Consider the following 20,627-nt stretch of genomic DNA (forward strand, 5'->3'; position numbering starts at 1 on the left):
GCACCAGAGAGAAAAGAGACAAACAAGGCACATGAATTGATTCAGCAATTATCAAGTTGTTGCTTTTTATTAATATTTGAAGCAGTTTGATATCAATATTACCTGAAAAAAAATAAATAAACATGATTTACGAGCTATTTTGTAACAGAATAGTGTAGTTTGACACACACACATCCTCGTGATTGACAAAATTAATAAATGAATATTGGTGCACAGACATGGTTCCTGAGCACACCTGTGTTTCTATACTCCACACACCTGTGTGATTTAGTTGCATGTTATGCGTTACAGCCTGCGGTGCAACAATACAGTAAATCAATTTTGCCATGCTGTGGAAGAAGGCTTTGCCAATAGGCACTGACAGAAAAATGGAAATCAAGGTCTTGGGGCAAACATTGGGAAGCTTTTTAACTTTTTTTCCACCTAGTTTTCACCATCTGCAGACATACACGTTTGTACAAAGAAAGAAATACACAAAACAGATTCAGATTCACCACCTGAGCTCCAAGTACTCATCTATATTCAATTCAAAATTGGAGCTGCAACGATTTGTCAATTAATCGATTAGTTGTCAACTATTAAATTAATCATCAACTATTTCAATAATCGATTACTTGTTTTAAGTCATTAAAAAAAAGTCCAAATTCTCTGATTTCAGCTTCTCCAAGGTGAATATTTTCCAGTTTCTTTAGTCCTCTTTGACAGTAAACTGAATAATTTGGGTTGTGGACAAAACCAGACATTTGAGGACGTCACCCCGGGCTTTGGGAAACAGTGATTTTATGGACCAAACAACTAATCAATTAACAGAGAAAATGATGAACAGATTAATCAATAATGGAAATAATCGTTAGTGCAGCCTTATTCAAAATATCTATTTATTTTAGCTGTAATCTCAGCCTTTGATTATTAATACCAATGTGTGTCTTTGTGTCCAAGTGTGAATTGTCCTTTCTGTGTCTGAATTGGTGTTTCACTGCTATTTGATGTGTAAGAGCTGGTATCTCTTTGTGCCTGTGTGAGGGTGTGGTTAAGTGTTTGGGTTACCAAGTTTGTGAGAGCAGACAGCCACCAGTGCTGGCGGGCCAGCACACAGAGAGCAGCTTTGATGGCTCAGCAGCTAACTCATCCCTTTTCTGTTCCTTTTTTTTCCATTTGACAGCCAAATACAATAAACTATAGCACATGGTAATAAGATGCAATCTCAGTTTCTAAGAGGCATGTAAATCAGAAGTGTCTTCCTCTTTCTCTCCATCCCTCTCTTTAGACGTCATCCCTTGCTTTTGGGAAGATAAAGTGATAGAAAAGATGATAATGAGGAGGTTTGGAGGCGCAACGACAAGTTAATCTTCCGAGTTGAGGAAGGGTTGGGACCAAGCCAACTATATCGCCGCTTGGTGATGACTAAATGTCTCTCTCAGCAGGTTTTTCATCTTTCCATGTCACTGTGGGTGTCTCGTCTCATCCACTCTCTCTCTGTCATTCATTTGTCTTCCTCTCGCCCTTCTCACTTTTTCCTTTGCTCCATCTTTAAACCCCATCTGAAATTTAAAGCTCCATGCCTCTCTAGTTTTTAATTGCTGGGTTCGTGTGTCAGCAAAATATATCTGACAGGTATGATTTGTAAAGGCAGAAAAGCTGTCTCAAAATGGTTCTCTTGAGAACAATTGCTTTTCTTCATGCTAACTACCAAGTAACCACACACACACACAGAAATAATAAGAGTATATCTTACTATAACAAGGAATTAAGGCAATTTAGAAGTTTAACACCAAACATGTTGACATTTGCTCATTAGTCAAGACAGAATCGAGCCTTTTTGTCATGTTTACCACAAACACAAACATTTGTTGCATGGATAACAAGTACTAGATAATGTTGATACTATTCAAATAATCCAATGAGTGTTGTTTTCAGATTCTGCTTTTGTTTATACCCTGTGTTTGATAGAGCATCTTGCTCTTTCCACCTGTCTTGGTCACTTTTTATGAGTCACCCACTAATTGCCATCCCTCATCTCTGCCTTCCTGCTCTGCTCTGTCTTCCATAGGACCATTACATTGATTGAACAATTAGTCTGTTGGCAGCATTAGTTGCTACAGAGTTTTGATCAATTTAACCAAGGCAGATCAATTGTACATGAATGCCTTGCAGTGAACCATCTTATTGCTTTGACTGATGGGCAGGCTTATTCCCAGTGTCCTCTGATAGGAGAGTAATATATCATGAAGCTGCTGGCTCTGGTTTAGGCTATACCTGATCTTGATTTTTAAATCCAGATTTGTATTTGTTTAGAATTCATAATACGGCAACCGTATAGCTGATATATTTGCTCAATCTGTAAATCATTATTCACTTACTCATTATATTACCTCCAATTTACTGAACCGTGGTAATGATTTGTCTAATTATCTTCACTGCCATCTTCTTGTTATGCTGCTGCTGTATAATGACCCACTGTCCCAACGGGGATCATTAAGCTTTTAACTGTTATTTTGCAGTAACCTGAGAAGTAAAACAGAAAGGTCCTGCTTAGCTGTGCAGCGGAAACCAGGCTACTGACAGCGCCATGCTGTTCGGTCAGGTTTCTCCCATCTCGTTTACGCTCACATCTGTACCAAATTAATTAATGGGTGAGTGTGTTGGTACAGTGACTGTTGTGTGCCTCTACTGTCCTTGTCTGCATTCAGTTTCCACCAAGATCACCCCACAGACACAGGAATGGATCAGAATATAAATAAGACAGAGAGAGTGTGAGTCAGAGGCATTACCCAAAATGATTAAACTCCATTCAGTTTGCTCCATTAGTCTCATCCATCCCTCTTTCCTTCCACTGTTTCATCCACAACCTCCCAAAGTGCCGTCTCTGCAGAGACTGAATGACAGTGACTACTTCTCACTCTCATTAACCTTCTGGACCCATCAACCCACAGATCTACAGTAAGCTCAGCTATTTTGGGTCAGCATGTACAACAACAGTCAAAAAACATTTGTGGCAGATGGCTCATGTGCTGTCAAACACACAAACACACCACACACCCAGGCACCACATCTTGGACCCAATTTACATTCATAATTCTCAGCAAGGTATGAAAGGTGGTTCCTGCTGGGTGATCTTACTGCAGTTGCTATAAGGTGTGACATGAACTTTAATATGATGTAACAAGAGCTAATATAAAGGAACACAGCATAAAATAATATATTAGAGCATGACACAGCAGGAGGTAAGGAGGGAGGAGAAGAGAAGAGAAGAGAAGAGAAGAGAAGAGAAGAGAAGAGAAGAGAAGAGAAGAGAAGAGAAGAGAAGAGAAGAGAAGAGAAGAGAAGAGAAGAGAAAGGAGGAGAAGAGAAGAGGAGAGTAAACAGGTATGGTACGCTGTATTTTATAAGGACAGAATGGAGCAGAGCAGAGAAAAACACTGTTTCAGAGCCTGAGGGGACACAGAAGCCATATGACTATTACATTTTATTATGATTCACACAGTCCCTATAATAAAGCATATGGGCACATGGTGGCTTGCGGGACCACCAGCAACCTGTTACACACATGCAGACGCACACACTCTGAGCAGCAGTAAAGCTGACAGCTTTGAAATTACAGCTCAACCAGCTGCTTTGGGAAAGGCTAGGGGAAATACATAACAATAAATGCAGGCCCCTTGTGATGCATGCAAACACTTGCTTACCCTCAGGTTAACCTTCACATATTTATCATATACTCTACCATATTTCCACTACTAAAAACACTGCTTTTTCACATCTGCTTTTAAAAAGAGATTTATTTAAAGTAAGTTATTAGCACAGTCTAATCTTGCTTTAGACCACATGGAATCTACATTTGTAGGCCAGATTTTGCTTGGTTACATGGTAATATCTTTGTCATCTAAAGCTCTCTTAGAAGCCAGATGTAGAAAACCACATTCAGTATCATAACTAGGGCCTAAAGTGACCTGTCACTAATGCTGATTGGTAGAGAATGTGGGGACAACCGAGATCACTCAGCACTGATTAATTCCTGACAATAATAACTGTACAGTACATCACTCATCCATATTCATCAAGCACTGACATGCATCTGTTAAGTAATCACAGCGAGGGAAATATAGACATGGGTGTGAACAATGTCAACAATCCTGTATAATGTGCTGCAGTAAAATGGAAGCAATTTAAGTAATGAAATTGCTGCTGTTTATATGGATTAATATGAACGATGAATTTGAAAAAAATACTTTTACACTGGAGGTCCTCGCAGCATTTCTGATTTCCTGAATTATGGGTTATTTTAGGTCATGTTACAGAGATACGTTATATTGGCCCTTACACGAGCATTACACTAAAACGTACGGTATGGGATTTCCCTCAATATGTTTAGTATGTATTACAAGACAGGAAACATGACTGTAGTCTTGTGTCCAACTGTACAGATGGAGGACGGGAAATGGCGGCCTGGCTGAGAAGATATAGAGGGTTAGTGGATTGAATCAGGGACTTTGACCAGCTTTGGGGAAATGAGTGGGCAAACAAAATGACAGACTCATCCCTCTGTCCCTCTGCTCTTTGCTCTCTCTGATCTCTCGTTCTATTTTTCCCTTTATCAGTACTGATGCTCTCAATCTGTCACAGTGATTGCCTCACGGCATTATAATTTGCCTAAATTGAGCCATAATGCGCCTTGTAAATGTAATATTGTCTCAAAACCAGATTAACCCCGTATGACAGGATGCACATGTGTGTCTATTCACGTGTGAGTATGTGTGCATTCTGTGTGTATACAGTACGTGCTTGCCAAGAAGCTTAATCCCAGGAGCATATGCTGAATAAATCAGAGAACTTTCGAGTCAGAGAAATCAAATCCTTTCAAACATTGCCCATGGATGCAACCAGTCATGAGAGAGCCAAGCACATGGACAGACAAAATCAGCATGTTGGACACATACGCATGTATCATTTCAAACCCGGGTTATAGAGTAAATGATTACATGTAACCATGTGACAGGACCACATTATAAAAAGTGTTTCCCTACTGCAACAAAACAACCTAACATACAAGTATGCAACAATCTTACATAGAGCATGTGAGAGTATACAGTAGTTAAGGCTTACAGTTTTTGTTTTTTGCATGTTTGTTACCAAAATATATAAACAGTTTTCCAAAAAGGAGCGGATTAATATAAACCGATTTTCATCCAAATTTTATATCCCCACAAGCCCTAAAGTTCTTGTGTTTTCTACTGAAAAAAGATGCTGACCATGATAGTTTGCAGTAAATGTCCACTTGCTATGAGGACAGCTCAGAAAATCTTGCAGTAAATGTCATTATACACCTCCAAGTGAGTAAAAAATAAAATTACAAGGTTAACGGTTAAACTACTGAGTGGTTTCATTGCAAATTGTACTTTTACAATACAATATTTTTGTTATGTTTTATTAATTTTTTAATATCTAAAAAATAAAGGGCTTTTAAAGATATTTTTTTATATCGTCAAACATGGACAAGCAAGTGATTGTCCATCTTACATTGTCACACATAAACAGACACACACACACACCATCCCCTTCAATCGTCTAACCTCTCCTATTCTGTCAGTGGCTTGACATTTTTCCCTGGAGAGTAAGCTTGGCAGGCCTGCTCAGACAGACAGACAGGTAGGGTTATTAAATATGTACTGCAGAGCAGTGATAGGACACCGGGGGCCATTAGCCATTATAAATATATAATTTAGATCTGCTGCATATTTAAGCCTCCTGGACGAATAGCACCCCAGCATACAAGCCCTCTGATTAGCATCCCAATGCTAAAATGCATCTCAATTAGACTGAGTGTCAGCCCTCATTTAGTGAGGCACGGTTCGAGATGGAATGGACCAATGTATAAATGAATTAATAAATAAATAAGCACGGCGCCGCAGGGTGGGGAGAAGAGAGCAGAAGAGGGGCTGGGTGTCACTGACCAACTGCATGCAGGTTTGCTGACAGATCGAGCGTGAGCAGGCCTGAAACCTTAATCACTTCTGGATTGTTTAATAGCAAAACAAGACCAGTCTATCTCTTTCTCTCACGAACTCTGTTTTTTTTTTCACTCTCCCAAAGCTATTTTGTGTTCTCTCAGCACCACAGTCCATCTGTTCCCTCCTTTCTCTTTATCTGTCTCAAATCCCCTGTTTCCTCTTTTCAAGTAGCCTTTGTCTCTTCCCCATTTTTCTGTCATCCATCTTTCCCTCCCTTTACTTATCTCTCTGCCCTGTCCCTCCTTTACCAAACGCCATGTCATCCTTCTCTATTCCCTGTCTCAATTCCCTTTACTTTTCTGAGATTCTTCCCATATGACTTCCTGTTGAACGATGTAGTGGAAAGGCGTGTGGTGTTTGCCTCCTGTGCAATTTTTGTATGTTTTGTTACTTATGTCTATCTTTTAAGTCCATTTTCAGTGCAACAGTTTGTTTTAATTAACAATACATTTAATTTGCACAGAAATTAGTAAATCAATTCAAGCAGGCGTTAAAAGTCAGGCACAACAGGCGTCTCTCACTTCCGGAGGCGAAGCTAGCATGATGGCGTCCACATATCAGACTTCATTTGTATTGGTCAGTGTTTATGCCCCTAACTGGGACAACCCAAATTATATGACCTCCCTTTTTTCCAATACCCATCATTTCATTTTACGAGGGGGGACCTGAATTTAGTGACAGACCCCAAGCTTGACCACTCACAGCCTAATAACTTACATCCTCTGCTATGTTGAAGACACTGTCATCCCTTACAAGTCAGTTAGGTTGCATAGATCCCTGGCGCTTTCATCACCCGGTCACAAAAGAATGTTCCTATTTTCTAAAGGTATACCAAGCTTATTCTCATACTGACTTTTTTTATGTAGACGGGGCTCTTTTTTCTTTTGTGAAATCTACTGAATATTCTGCTATTATTATTTCTGATCACACCCCACACAGTTTAGATTTAGTACTCTAGCCTAATACTAAGACAGTGGAAATTCAATACAGGGGTATAAGCTAATGACTGATAATAATTCTGTGATTTTATCTCAAAAAGAATCAGTGTTTTCCATGAGATTAACAGGACTGAGTCAACTTCACCCTCTTTGTTATGGGAAACTTGAAAAGCTGTAATACAGGGAGAGATTATCTCGTAGGGCATACATTTGGCCAGGAAAAATAAACAAAAGCAGCAAGAGCTGATAATGCAATTCTCAGCATGGATACAGAGTATTCCAACTCTCCTAGTCCAGACCTGTATACCAAAAAGGGTTACAATCTGAATTTGACTTGCTTTCCATGGGTAAAGCAGAATATCTTTTAAAACAGACTAAAGTGACAAACTATGAATATGGCAATAAAGCCAGCCGCCTCTTAGCTCTCCAACTTAAACATTGGTCAGCCTCTCTCTTCATATCTCAAGTCTATAACTCCTCCCACTCCCTAACTACTGATCCAACTAAAATACACTTCACTTCCTTTTATTCTAATCTCTATAAATCTGAGCCCCCTGTAAACAAGATTACAATAGATTTTTTTTAGATAGCTTAGATATCCCTACTGTAGATTCTAATGACAAGTAGGATTTGGATAAACCTATACAGTTAGAGGAGATAGCCACCTGTCTTAAATTGATGAAAAATAACACGCCAGGTCCAGATGGACTTCCGATTGACTTTTACCATAAGTTTTCTCACCTACTTGCCCTTTTATTATTACACATGTTTAATGATTCACTGGAACAATGCTCCCTCCCACTAATTTTAAATCAAGTTTCAATTTCACTTATTCTCAAGAAAGAAAAAAACCCTGAAGATTGCAGAAGCTGGAGACCAATAGTTTGTTAAATTCTGGTGTAAACCTTCTAGCCAAGGTCTCGGCATGCTGTTTGGATCCTTGCTTGTCATACATAATTTCTGAAGATCAAACTAGGTTTGGTTAGAGGACAGCCAGTATTGTCTAATATTAGAAGACTTTTAAATATTGTGCTTTCTCCTGACACCTCTCATGATGTCAGGTTGTATCATTAGATGCTGAGAAAGCCTTTGATTGGGTTGAGTGGTATTATTTGTTTTCTGTTCAGGGGAAATTTGGTTTTGGCTCTGCCCCTACTGCTTGTGTGATAACTAATTCTCAAAGGTCTGACTACATCCCTCTAACTCTACTCCCCTGCTCTTTGCTGTAGAGATAGAACCTCTTTTCATTGCTCTCAAATCATCTTTACCCTTCACTGGTATTTATATAGCTGGACTGGAACATCAAGTATCTCTTTATGCTGATAACCTTTTGCTTTACGTCACAGACCCCGGTAATTGTGTAGACAATATTTGACAACTTTTGAGTCATTTTTGGGTTGTAAGTTAAACGTCAGCAAAAGAGAGTTTTTCACTATTAATGAGGCAGCTAAGCAAATTCCATCGGGTGCGCTGCCATTCCTATTGGCCCACAATAGTTTCCGTTATTTAGGTGTCAACATGGCTTGCTCCCTCCCTTCTCTCCATAAAAATAATTTCACAAAGTTGGTTGTGGAAATTAAATCTGATCTGAAGCGTTGGGACTCTCTCCCTCTCTCTCTGATGGGCAGAATCAATTCTAATAAAATGAACATTCCCAGACTCTTGTTTCTTTTCCAGTGTCTTCCAATATTCCTACCAAAATCGTTTATTCGATTGTTAGACAAAACAATTTCATAGTTTATTTGGGCTGGCACGAACCCAAGAGCATGTAGAGCAGTACTGCAAAGAAGCAAATGGGATGGGGGCCTTGTGTTGCCTAACCTTTTATTTTATTATTGGGCAGCCAGTCTTCGAAAAAAATGATGCTTGATGTAACTCTCTCAACCTTGATTGGTGTATAATGGAGGACAATTCTTTTCGCCCATCATGTCTGGCGGCTCTGGTCTGTGCCCCTTTGACTTGTTGTCCCAAACACATTAGAAACCCAGCTGTACTCTCTTCTTTGAATATTTTAAATTTGAATTTTTCCTGGTATTTTCAAGTTCGTAATTATGCTTACACATATTTTACATCCTTCTCTCAGCTTTCAGCAGGTTCTCTTGTCGTTGAGGAGCTTTCTCTCCCCAAGGCACATGGTATGATCTTAATTTTATATGATCTTATATCATCCCCAGGTGTGCTCTCTCTTGCAGTGTCTAGGGGTAATTGTTAAAAGGAGCTTGAGCTTGATATGACAAACGACGTTTGTGTGTGTGTGTGTGTGTGTGTGTGTGTATGTATATATACGCTTTTTTCTTTATTTAGTTTTTTGTATGTGTGCGTTTTCTTTTCTGTCTCCTGAGAGTTTGGGATGGGTGTGGGGTTGAAGGAAGGTTTTGTTTTATTTCTCTGTTTTAACACACCAAAAAAAAGATTAAAAACTATTTTGGAACAGGGATTTGTACTTTGTATTTGACATTTGTATAATACTGGTTTCCAATAAAAAATATATGGCAAAAAAATGATTCCTCCCTTCGTCTCTCTGTCTTCCTCCTTTGCAAATTGTTCTTTTTCTCATCCTCTCCTCCACAGCTTGTTCCTATCTCATTGGTCTCTCCACAACCTCTGTCTGACTCCATTTCCATCATTTTTGCATCTGAAGTGTTTCTCTCCAAAATAACACATCTACCATTAAAAAAATGGCAAACAGTAAAAATGATTCTACTGTAGGCATTAATTCAAAACATTTTATTCATGGGAATATAAGTCATTTCAGAACCTCTCTTTCCAAAGTGGTTGCAGGACAGTCATCTGTTTTTCACATGACTGAACTCAGAGATCTCAGTTTGCTAAAATTGATATAGAGCATTTTGGCATGATGCCCTACATTCCTTTCCCCTTTTTCACTTTATCCTGCTCTCTTTTTTTCTACCTGACATCTATTTCTTCCCTCTCTCACTCCTTTCCTGGTGACAGAGTGTGACTCTGACTGTGCTGACAGCTAGCCAGAGGGGTGAGCCTGTTGACTCGGACCCTGGGGGATCAATCATCTGAACCAGGATCAATACCAAAAGACCAAATCCTGGAACAGCTACCGACTTGGCTGGCAGCGACTGACTGATGAGCGGACCCACTGCTACATTGGGCAAAAAAACATTCAAGGCAGTGCACATACCCTTTAAGCATGAACCACAGCACAAACACTGAAATGTACAACTACACTCACATCCAGATATAGTGTCAGTCACTCTGCAACAAATTCATACAATCGTGTTTGCAGTTTATGTATGAGAATACATTCATGCACACCTGGAGCAAAGTCAGTGATGTGACTGAATCTGCCTAGCACAGACCAGCATGTATCCCATCTCAGTCCCGCTCAGGCTGATTTCTGTCTCAAACCAAATTTGGTCCACCACAATCACTCACAGTCTACTTCCAATTCTTTGGTTTGCACTGCAGAAGCCTGATTATGCCCCCCCTTATCAAGTCTGTATTACACAGAAGCACAACATTAGCCCACTCTATCCATCATGGCATGGTCCTCTGCAGGGGAAATCACCACTTATCAGCCCACTACGAGCAAATTAGGCAGACATAACAGGGCTGAACAGCGGTAGGGGGGGAATAAGATTGGTGTAGAGTGCATGATCATTAAAGTGTAGTGCACTTTAAAAGGTACGACACACACAAAATCATGTGTCCCTGGCAATTATGCCAAATCTAGTGAAAATCATTTAAAAGTAGAGTAGGCATGGTGTGACAAGTGACACATTAATGACTGCAGCGCACTGAAAACTCTTCCTGTCTTATCTAACTCAAACTTATGATATTACTTCTTTTGCAGATGGTAGGTATCACCTGTGACATTAATATGGATAACACTACCAAAACCTACTGAGGCGTGAACGGTGTACTCATTTTCTGCTTGCAATGAAGTTCATGGACATTTCCAGTCTGGGTAGAGAGGGAATGTAAACACCACAAGGACAAAAGAAAAACCACCAGCTATTGCCAAAGATTATTTTTTTCAGTAATATCTCTTTAGGTTGATGTATTGTAGCCTAAAGACAGTTTAATCCAAGCAGGAATGACTGTAAGTAACCTTTGCCATCAGTGGAGTGGTATGTCAGTAGGTGCCACTTGTGCTGATTGTAATAAGATGGTATCTGACTGGAATCCATTGCACTGATTGTAATGTCAGTGGAGGTAAACATAGCACCACTGTAATTGTGAGTTATTCTTTCCTTTATCTTGATAGAATATAGCCCCCAAAGAAAACACTCCGAATATCCATGTCTTCTCAATGTCAGTGCTAGCTGAAGCAGAAAATCATTTTAAGGTTGGTGTAGCCTTTATTTCTTTTAATCTAATAACAAACAAATAAATAACAGTGTTCTAAAATCAAAAAGGTACTGACGGAAATTATGTAATGTGTCAAGTACATTGTGTAAATATATATATATATATATATATATATTATATTGACTTGAGTGCAATCTGTGTGTATGAAGAAGTAAACCATTTATAACATAAATGCATAAACATCAGCATGCTCTTTCACCATTTGGCTGATGCCTTTAACCAGAGTGCTTTACTGGACTGCCCCAGAGGGAATGGAACATTGCCCTTGCAGTATTAGCACCACACTTTTTATCCAGTGTGCTGTATGAAGATAAAACCTTTAAAGTAAAGAACTCCCTTACTGGTCATAAAGTACATGATAACAGCTGTCTGTCTAATCAGTCCTGTTGCTGGGCTGGAATTACTCACTGTATAATAGACCTTCTAACTTTTAAGTAAAAAGCAGTTAATGCTCTGTAAGGTTTTTCACACAATTGTGAAGTCCACAATTGGTTAGCAGCTCAGTGCCACCTTGTAACTGGAAAAAATGTACGCACCTTGTCTCTGGAACAGTTGGCTGCTGACAATTTCAGTCATAGAAGACACCTTCTGTTTCTGGAGTTTCTCAGGGGGAATGCAGGCATAAAAGTCATGCAGCAACTCACTGGAGAGAGCGATTGGGGGTAGAATAAATAATTAGTACAATCATTACCAGGGAAGAGCAACATGTTTGTTTTCTTGAAAATGAGCATCATAAATATAATATATAATTTAATTTAAACCAAATAATTCTACAGACTAGAACAGATTCCCACCATATAACTGATTTAAAGATAGAAAAACACAACCACAACTTTGTAAGTCGAGCTTTAAATATCTATCCTTAACAGAAATAAAATATGCAAGCACCAAAGGCAATGGTTGAATCAGAGTGCAGCACAGACATGAGCAGAGCAGTGTATGCCCCATGAAAACAAATGAGTTTAAGTCCAAACTTGCTTTAATGAAGACACAGGTTTGAGTCATCCTCTGCCCCAAATTCAATTTTAGAATAATTAAACGGGCTAGTTGCAAACCCTGATGCCACTTAGAAAGATTGAATGCTCAGAGCATGGAAAACCCTCTGTCTCAATTTTTTGTCTGTCTCTCACTTTGTCTCTGTCTCCTTAAATTATGCCACACAGGCCGCGGTAGCACTTCCAATAATTGTATAAAAGAATGAAATGCATCACCTATGCTCCAAAACACAACAAAGTTTGTGTGACTTTTGATGTGCATAAGTTGGCACAAGGAGATGCTAGGGCACGGTGGCTCAGTGCAGACTTATCGGGCCCACTAATCATCTGAGAGAATCTAATTAAAACTCAAAATGTCAGCCTATACCCTATGGACATGCAAAGGACACAGAGCAAACAAAACACATGCATAGCTGACAATATCTGTGCTTGCACCACCCTGCAGATCACACTGAGTTTACAAGGTGTACAGATGTGACTATTCAGGAGAAGAGACGAAGCTTTGATGTCCACTTCATGCACAATGATTGTAATTCACACAGCTTGCTCTTGGAAATTCTACCCGAGGCAATTCTGAACAGGGACATAATAGGTACCTTGCATTCAAGTTTAAATGGCTTGGGTATGTTTGTGCATGCGAGTGTTTGCATGGTTGTGTGAAAAGAATTGCAAAGGACAAACAATACGGGTTAGCAAGAAAGAAAGAGAAAATGAATGACAGAAAGTGAAATTATGTGCGCTGATTTCTAACTCTATCCCTCATCACCTTTCTATCCCTGTATGTGTGCAATGCTTGTGTATGTTTGTGCAGCAGGTGTTACAGGTAGCACCTTTGTGACACTGTGTTGACATCCAGCCACTCGAGGGACTGAACTGGCAGATATGGATAATCCACAAACACACATGCGCACACAAAAACACACAAAAGGTCACAGATAGGTGAAGAGAGAATTTATGAGGATGAGGGTGTTTGAAACTGAATGTGGCAAGTCAATAAAACATCAGTTCAAATCTACTCTCAGTAAAGTAATAAAGTCACGCTAAGTCAATGGATCCATGTTTGGTTGTGGAATTGAAATAGAGGACAAATAAGATGCTTTAAATTTCTAGTGAGGAAAAAAAATCTGTACACATCGTCCCATTCAGTTGAATGTAAAAGTGTGTAAAAACTGTACTGTATGTATACTGAGGTAATATCCTGGGCTAAACAGTATATTGTAAGTATGATTCTAGGTCAAGGAGGGGTTAAACAAGCCGTTCCATGTCACTTTGCTCTTCAAGAGGCTGAGAGTGAAGCTCAGAGACAGAGTTTCAAATGGGTTTTGTTTGATCGTTTCGCTGTAATTGTCAATCCTCTCTGAGGTACATCAAGACGCTACAAAGTGTGTTTGAGTGTGTGTCCTTGTGTATATGTCAGTTTGATGAGATTTTTATCACCTGATAAAGAAGGTAAGGCTCGACCAGGATGGAATGTGTGGGGGACAGAAGGATGGGGGTCACTGAACAAAGAACAGAGCAAATTTGGGCTAAGCTGAAAGCTCCCATATATCTTCTCTGTCAGTGTCCCTGAGTGAGACCAAAGATAAGGTAGGTGTGTGTGTATGTGTGTGTGTGTGTGTATGTATGTGTGTGTGTGTGTTGAAGGGTAAGCTCACCTAAGGAGTTTGGCATCAAATACTTTCTCAACATCATGCAGGACTGTTGGCAAGTACTTCAGAGCAGCAACCTGGTGACACACAAACACACAAACACACACACACACACACACACAAGTTAACACTGTTGAATTACTATCTTGAAATCTTGTGGAAGTTGTTGGTGAATACAAGGTGACTTTGCCATCAAATAGGCTCTCATCACAAGTGTGTGAAAGGATCTATTTTATTTTTCACAGGGTTGCCTGTCTGTCTGCCACACTTTTGTGACTGGGTCTGTTTCTATGTCTGGCTCAGTGTATGTAGTGAGAATGAGAGGAAGACATTCAGCAGCAGAATACTGATGTAGAATCAAATTGAGAGATCACCTTTAAGAAGTATGAAGAGGAGAAGGAAGATGAAGAGCAGAGAAGACAGGAAAATATAGAAAAAACAAATGAAGGTGAAAATATGTGAGGATGAAGATGAGAAAAAAGGAAAGGACTACTTGGTGGTTAAGTATGGGTGCAGCAGCAAGTGATTACCCTGAGCAGCAGAGTTGTGGTGTAGTCTGTTCTCATCAGGTTGTTGATGGACTCAAAAAGCCTCCTCAGCGACTCCTCAAATTCTGCCTGCTCTTTCCCCTCATACAGCCTAGGAGGGCAGGAGGAAATTAATGAATGAAATGAGAGATACATGACATGACATGATTGGCAAGGGGGATATAGGAAGGGATTGAAAGATGGGAGAAAACAACAGGGGAGGTGAGTAATCAGTGAGAGTGGGATGTGAAGAGACAAAGGGTCACAACAAGGCTAGCTGACAAGAAGCTGCCTGATTTTAATATTTTTTTGTGTATGATTGCGTTAAAGAAAACATAATTCCAAACAATATTCTCTTCTGTCAGTCAATCTGTCTGCCAGCACATATATAAAATTACTAAACAATATGGTCATATGTTGGTCATTCTTTGTGCCACATGAGCACAGGTCCTGGAGGCCCTGTTTCTAATAAACACATCAGGTTGGTTGCAGCAATCTTTTAGAGGCACTTTAGGCCTTTAGCCTTATATCCATACATTTCATAACCTTTGAAATAATTTCAAACCTTATTGTATCAACTCCTTCCTGTCATGTCAGCAATCTTTCCTTATAAACCTTTTTTTTTTTTTTTACTTCAATTGTGACACTATTCCAGAACAAGCCATTTTTATCTACTTGACATATTTTATTTCCTGGCTTTTATAGATTTCATGATTTTTTAAAAAGTGACTCCACTGGGACACAAATTATAGTGTAGTAATTGTTTTTAATCAGAGTTTAAATTGATTCTAGGTTGGTAATGGCCTTAATCGAGCCAGCCCCAACTTTCTCTGCTCTGACTCAAAGTCATCAAGGAACAAGAGAAAGTTCACCAGAGTCCTTGAGTTTTTGTGGAAATGCTGCATTTACTGAATTGGTAGCAGTTCCTCATATCTTTCAATATGGTTGAAAATGACACCCAACATGAAGGTGCTACACTTCACTTTAACCTCAAGTCAATGTTTCATTTTACACTTAAAGCAGAAAGAGCATGATACCACACTGGTCCTACTGCTTAAGTAATTGCGGAATCAACCCAGTACACACTTAATTCAATGCACTACTGTAAAGTTATGAAGCAAATAAATGCACTACTATGTTGACAACATACAACTGCATCACACATGGATAAGCACTGACTGCTGTGTTTACAACAATCCTCTAACTTAACAACAAAAAATGGGTTATCTTTGTTGCTGCTATTCACAACTCATGCACACACCCACACATCCCTCTAAGATCCCTTCAGTCCTACTTCCTCCACCCCCAGCAAACTTTTCCTGCATCAGCCTCTCCACCCCCTCCCTGTCCAAGTCTCCTCACTATCTCCCTGTGATTCAGTGGAGCTGTGCAGTTGTTAATTACAATAGAAATTATGAGTGCTGTAGGGAAGGATTAGCATGTGACACACAGCGAATTTAGCATGTGGGGGGAGGGATTAAGCGGTAACACACAGAGGTATTATCACTGGGCTCTTTGCAGAGTAGTTATGATTACAGACGCATTGTCCTGCTTAATCCACCAGCCCTGTCTGTGCATGAATTTGTGTGTGTTTATTTGTGTGTGTGCGTGTGGGTGCAGAATATGTCTAGATGTGTGAGTGTGATAACATCAGGTCTTGCACTCACGCCACACACATACACTTCAGTAAAATAGTTGTGTCCCATACTTAGTACAATATAGCCTGTTACAGCCCGTAGAGTACCACTCTTATCCAACTCAAAAGATGTCTGTGGAACTAAAAACGACAATAAGCTGTTGCTACAACTCATCTCCACACACACACACACACTCATGAGCACAACAACACAAGTACGTAATACTAGCTCAGCAAACTAATACTGAAGACAGATGGAGAGGAGAGTGAGAGGGATGAAGGGGAGACAATAAGCAGGGGGGAGGGAGTAGTGAGGGATAGTGAAGGAAAGTGAAAGAGAAAAAAAAGGAGACAACTAGGCAACACTAAACATGTCTCCCATGAATCATGAAATCCCTGTCTGAACAAATCAGTCACGAATGTCACCTTGTTTTGATGTATAATTGCAGTTCCCTCTAGCACCAATCAGTGAAATGTTCACGGCTACAATTCAGCAGTGGGATACAAGGTTTCCTCAGGTTTGGTCAAATTTGAAATGCAGATATTTTGAATTCCACATGGCGAGTGAATAAGTGTTGCAATGACCAAGGTGGCTGAGATAGATCACTTTTTAAATTCTTGGCATAATAAACTAAATATAATCAACAATATACAGTAATGACAATCAGTGAAACTATTTAAAATGCAAGAATGGTACAATAAGACAATTACCTAGACAGTGGTTAAAACTTATTTGTTCATGAAGACAATTAACAAACAGGTCCTGCCTGTTAAACAAACAGTGCAGTCCCCCCTTAGGTCTATCAGTATAACTGTTAAAAGGCTTGAATGCCCAAAAGGACTGCTTGATCTGTTAAGTTTGAGGTTTTGTATAAATGGAATGGAGCTTTAGCTCTCCATGTGATGAATGTTATGTTATGTTATTATAGGCAATTTGCATTTCTCTAAGACATGATTTTATCTTTATTATTATTACCAAATACTATTTCTTATTATCACCAGGTACGATCTAAAAATAATGAGATAAAATAGGCAAGATAACAAAATTAGAAAGGACTAAATATAACCTTGGAAAGGTCTTGTGATGACTAGAAAAAAATATTAGATATTAGATTAATATTAGATCTCATAGGAAAAAGAACTGATCTCATCTCATAATAAGATCCATATCACATTAATGAGAAAAGATCTTCACAGTGGAAAACATACAGATTCTAGATTAATGCAATCTTCTTCTATAGCTGTGAAAAAAATAAAAGGAAAATGAAGTTAAGAGAGAAGATTAGATTTAAAGATGAGGGGAGGGATGAATAGAAAGAGGACGAGGGGAGGAGAACACAAAGGAGAAATATAGAACATAGCAGGTGCTTGGGGGAAGGAAAAAGAAACAGATACAACTGATGAAGTAGACTACAGGGAAGTAATGAAAGCTATAGGGCGTGAAGGACAGAAAGAAGGTGAAAGAAAGAGCAAAATCTGGTACAGCGTGCCTTACATATTTTCGCAGTAAACATCACACGTTCCTAATAGACTCTGCATGAACATGGAGCTAGTTTGACAAGCTAATAAATCTTAAATGCCGCCTGTTTAACTATTAATGACTGCTAGTCTTGATGGTGATGATGATGGAACTTTACAGATGCACCTACAGCGCAAGTGGCTCCCTTGAATACCTGATTCTCTGCTGGCATGACAACACCTTATAGGAGGAGTAATGTGATGTGAAAACTTTAGATGCAGAGGAAGTTGAAGTTGTCGGCGGGAGGTAGTTGGCGGACGACAGACAGAGGAGGAGAGAGGAAGAGAGAGGAAGAGAGAAGAGAGTGAAATTTATCGGTTCAGAGATACCCAGGGGAGGCTGGCGACTGGAGCTCAGTCAATCCAGGAGCAGTGGAGCGATAATGTGTGATGCACACACACACATACACACACTTAAGCAAACCTGTAAGTGTATATTATATATATATATATATATATATATCATACATAAATATATACAGTGGTTTCAGACTTTTGGACCCTATATATTTTATACCAGCGCATCCACACAAATCCTCACAGTCTACAAATAAATAAGCAAACAGACCCACCACATCGATAAACAAATACACCAATTTCGACAAACAAAGCCCACAATGCCCTCTAGAAGATTAAAAAGACAGACCTTAAGTGACCTGTGGACTTTGAATGACAAACAGCAACACGCATAGAAACACATCCGCTCCCAACTCTATATTGCAAACACTAATATAGTGCTCCCAACAGAGACACACACCTGATTACATAAACCTTGCAGTCTTACGTGAACAAACACTCAACTCCGCAAATGGTTGTATACTTGTACATACACACAAACACACAGACACACACACACCGTAGGCACTCAAGTCACCTGCAGGCAAGGCATATAAGACAATTGTGGTTCATGTTTCTGGTCTGTCAGCATCATTTTTTGTGCTGCAGTGACAAATGGTGTTTACATTTACTGTATCATTCAGTGTAGCTCTCAGCTCAGCATGGGAAATGTCATAAGTCTCTCCTGCTGGAACTTTGTCTGGCTGGTGTATCTCTGGCTGCCCATTCAGCAGACCTGCCCTGTCATTAGCTCTCATTCGGACACTGCACTTAATCATCAATGCTTATTAGCAGCATTAGTGCTGTAATCAGCAGCCTTTTCTCAAAGAGCTGTCAAAAATTATTACTCTGGCACTCCGTCACCGGGCTTTGTGTGTGTGTGTGTTTGTGTCTCTGTGTCTCTAACAATCTGTATTTGAAATTTGAAGAATGTAGAAGTCATTATCATAATGATCAGTCCACAAAAAGCTACAAAAACACTCACTGGGAGTAGAGCATGCGTGATCGAACGATGAACTTGAAGATGTACTCAAGGGCTTTAAGAGTTCGGAGGATTGGTTCACACTGCTCCCCTCGGCTGGAGACATCCAGATACCTCTTCAACACTGACATCAGCTTTCTGGGAGAGAGTGATAGGAGAAAACAGGGGAGAAAGAGAAATAGAGAGAGAGACAGAGAATAACGAGAAAAAAAGAGATTAAGAATAACATCAAAATCATTCAGACATGTCATTCTTTTTCTGATGTCCCACAGGTTGGAAAGGTAATCGTCAACTCCATTTTTCACTTCCATAGAGCAGAAAGAAAGAGTGCAACAGAGTGAGAGTGAAAGAACGAGAGAGAGGAAGACTGGCAGGGAGGTGGAGGTGGAAAAATGGAAAAATAGTATTTCACACCTCAACAGATGTACCTTTCACACAGCTCACAGACATTTTATTTGCCCTCAGATACAAGGTAAAAAAAATAGTTCTCCAACACACCCCACAGGTATCTTTAGAGACGCACATAAATATTCTGATGTGTCAAAACAGTAGCTGGAGAGAGATGTGTGTGTCACAGAGTTCAGTCTAAGTTTATGACCGGATTGTGTTTTTTAGCTCTTTGCCCAATCTCGTTCTCCATTATCTCAACAGAGCCTGTTCAAAAAGTGCCTGTTTGGAACGGGCCGATTGCTTATTATTTCTCGAGAACTGTATATATATATATATGTATCAACTGACAAACTTATCAATTAAAACAATAAGGATTTAATCAATTAAATGGTTTTCATCCAGGCAGAAACTTCACCAGTGAGACTAAACTGAGATTGAACTGTAGAAGCAGTTTGCGTTCTTCCATTGGTTGATTCTGCTGCCAATCAAACTTGTCTGCGCTCCAATTGGCTAGTTTTACTGCCTCTGCCTATGGTTTTTTGTTTTTTGTGCTCTATATAGAGATATAGAGATATAAAGATGGCATGCAATACTAACATATTCATAATGTAATAAAACAGTAGGCCTACAGAGGGCTGAAATTTTTGGCTTTGTGGCAGCTCAGTTCCAGTGAAATGGCAAAGGGGGGATCACCCACTAACTGGTTTAAAACTACTCAATCCTCTTAAACAATAAAAGTCCCCTTAAAAATGAACTCTGATCTGGCCTCACTGCCATCAGGCTGGCCTTGAATATATTACCATTTAGCCTTCCCTAGTTTTGTTTTGGTGCATGGCTGAAAGGCAAGCACAGGAGGATTTAGAGTTTTTTTAAGAGCAAGAGATAGGGAGTTTAAAATATAGTGAGAGGGAGTTTTACATAACAACGTCTGGGTTGATGGGCGTTAAGCTGCAGTGACCCTCTTAAAGAGGGTGAACATCAACACACTGGCAGGGGAGGGATGGAGTGATGATGGAGAGACAGATGACTAGATGGAGGTAAGAACATACAGCATAAGAGAAAAACAGGAAAAGGAGGGGGAGAGTGGTTTGAGATAATTGGGTAAAGGAGGTGGAGAAGCAGTTAAGAAAAAATGCAGAACAGGAGTCAGACTTGTTTTTAATTTCCAAACAAAAACTTTGGCAATGCAAACAAATATGTTCTCTAGCGGCCACTGAATCAAGTGAAGTGCATTAACAGAGAATAAGAAGCAGACACAGGGGTTTGTGGTGTATGCTTGAGTGCTTCAGCTGTTGCTCCACAGA

At 39.6% G+C, this 20,627-nt stretch overlaps 1 protein-coding gene across 2 annotated transcripts in view; it reads right to left on the minus strand.

The window, feature by feature from the left end:
- LOC121901407 (dedicator of cytokinesis protein 2-like) overlaps window positions 1–20,627 on the minus strand; it is a 100,362-nt gene that overhangs the window by 61,345 nt on the left and 18,390 nt on the right. For both annotated transcript variants that reach the window (XM_042418175.1, XM_042418174.1), the window contains exons 21-24: window positions 18,937–19,071; window positions 14,465–14,573; window positions 13,941–14,011; window positions 11,827–11,933 (exon numbers count right to left, since the gene is read on the minus strand). In XM_042418175.1, the coding sequence (XP_042274109.1) occupies window positions 11,827–11,933; window positions 13,941–14,011; window positions 14,465–14,573; window positions 18,937–19,071 (422 nt within the window). The remainder of the gene's footprint in view (window positions 1–11,826; window positions 11,934–13,940; window positions 14,012–14,464; window positions 14,574–18,936; window positions 19,072–20,627) is intronic.

The sequence above is a fragment of the Thunnus maccoyii genome, chromosome 8 (genome assembly GCF_910596095.1).
Source record: "Thunnus maccoyii chromosome 8, fThuMac1.1, whole genome shotgun sequence".
Lineage (NCBI taxonomy): Eukaryota > Metazoa > Chordata > Actinopteri > Scombriformes > Scombridae > Thunnus > Thunnus maccoyii.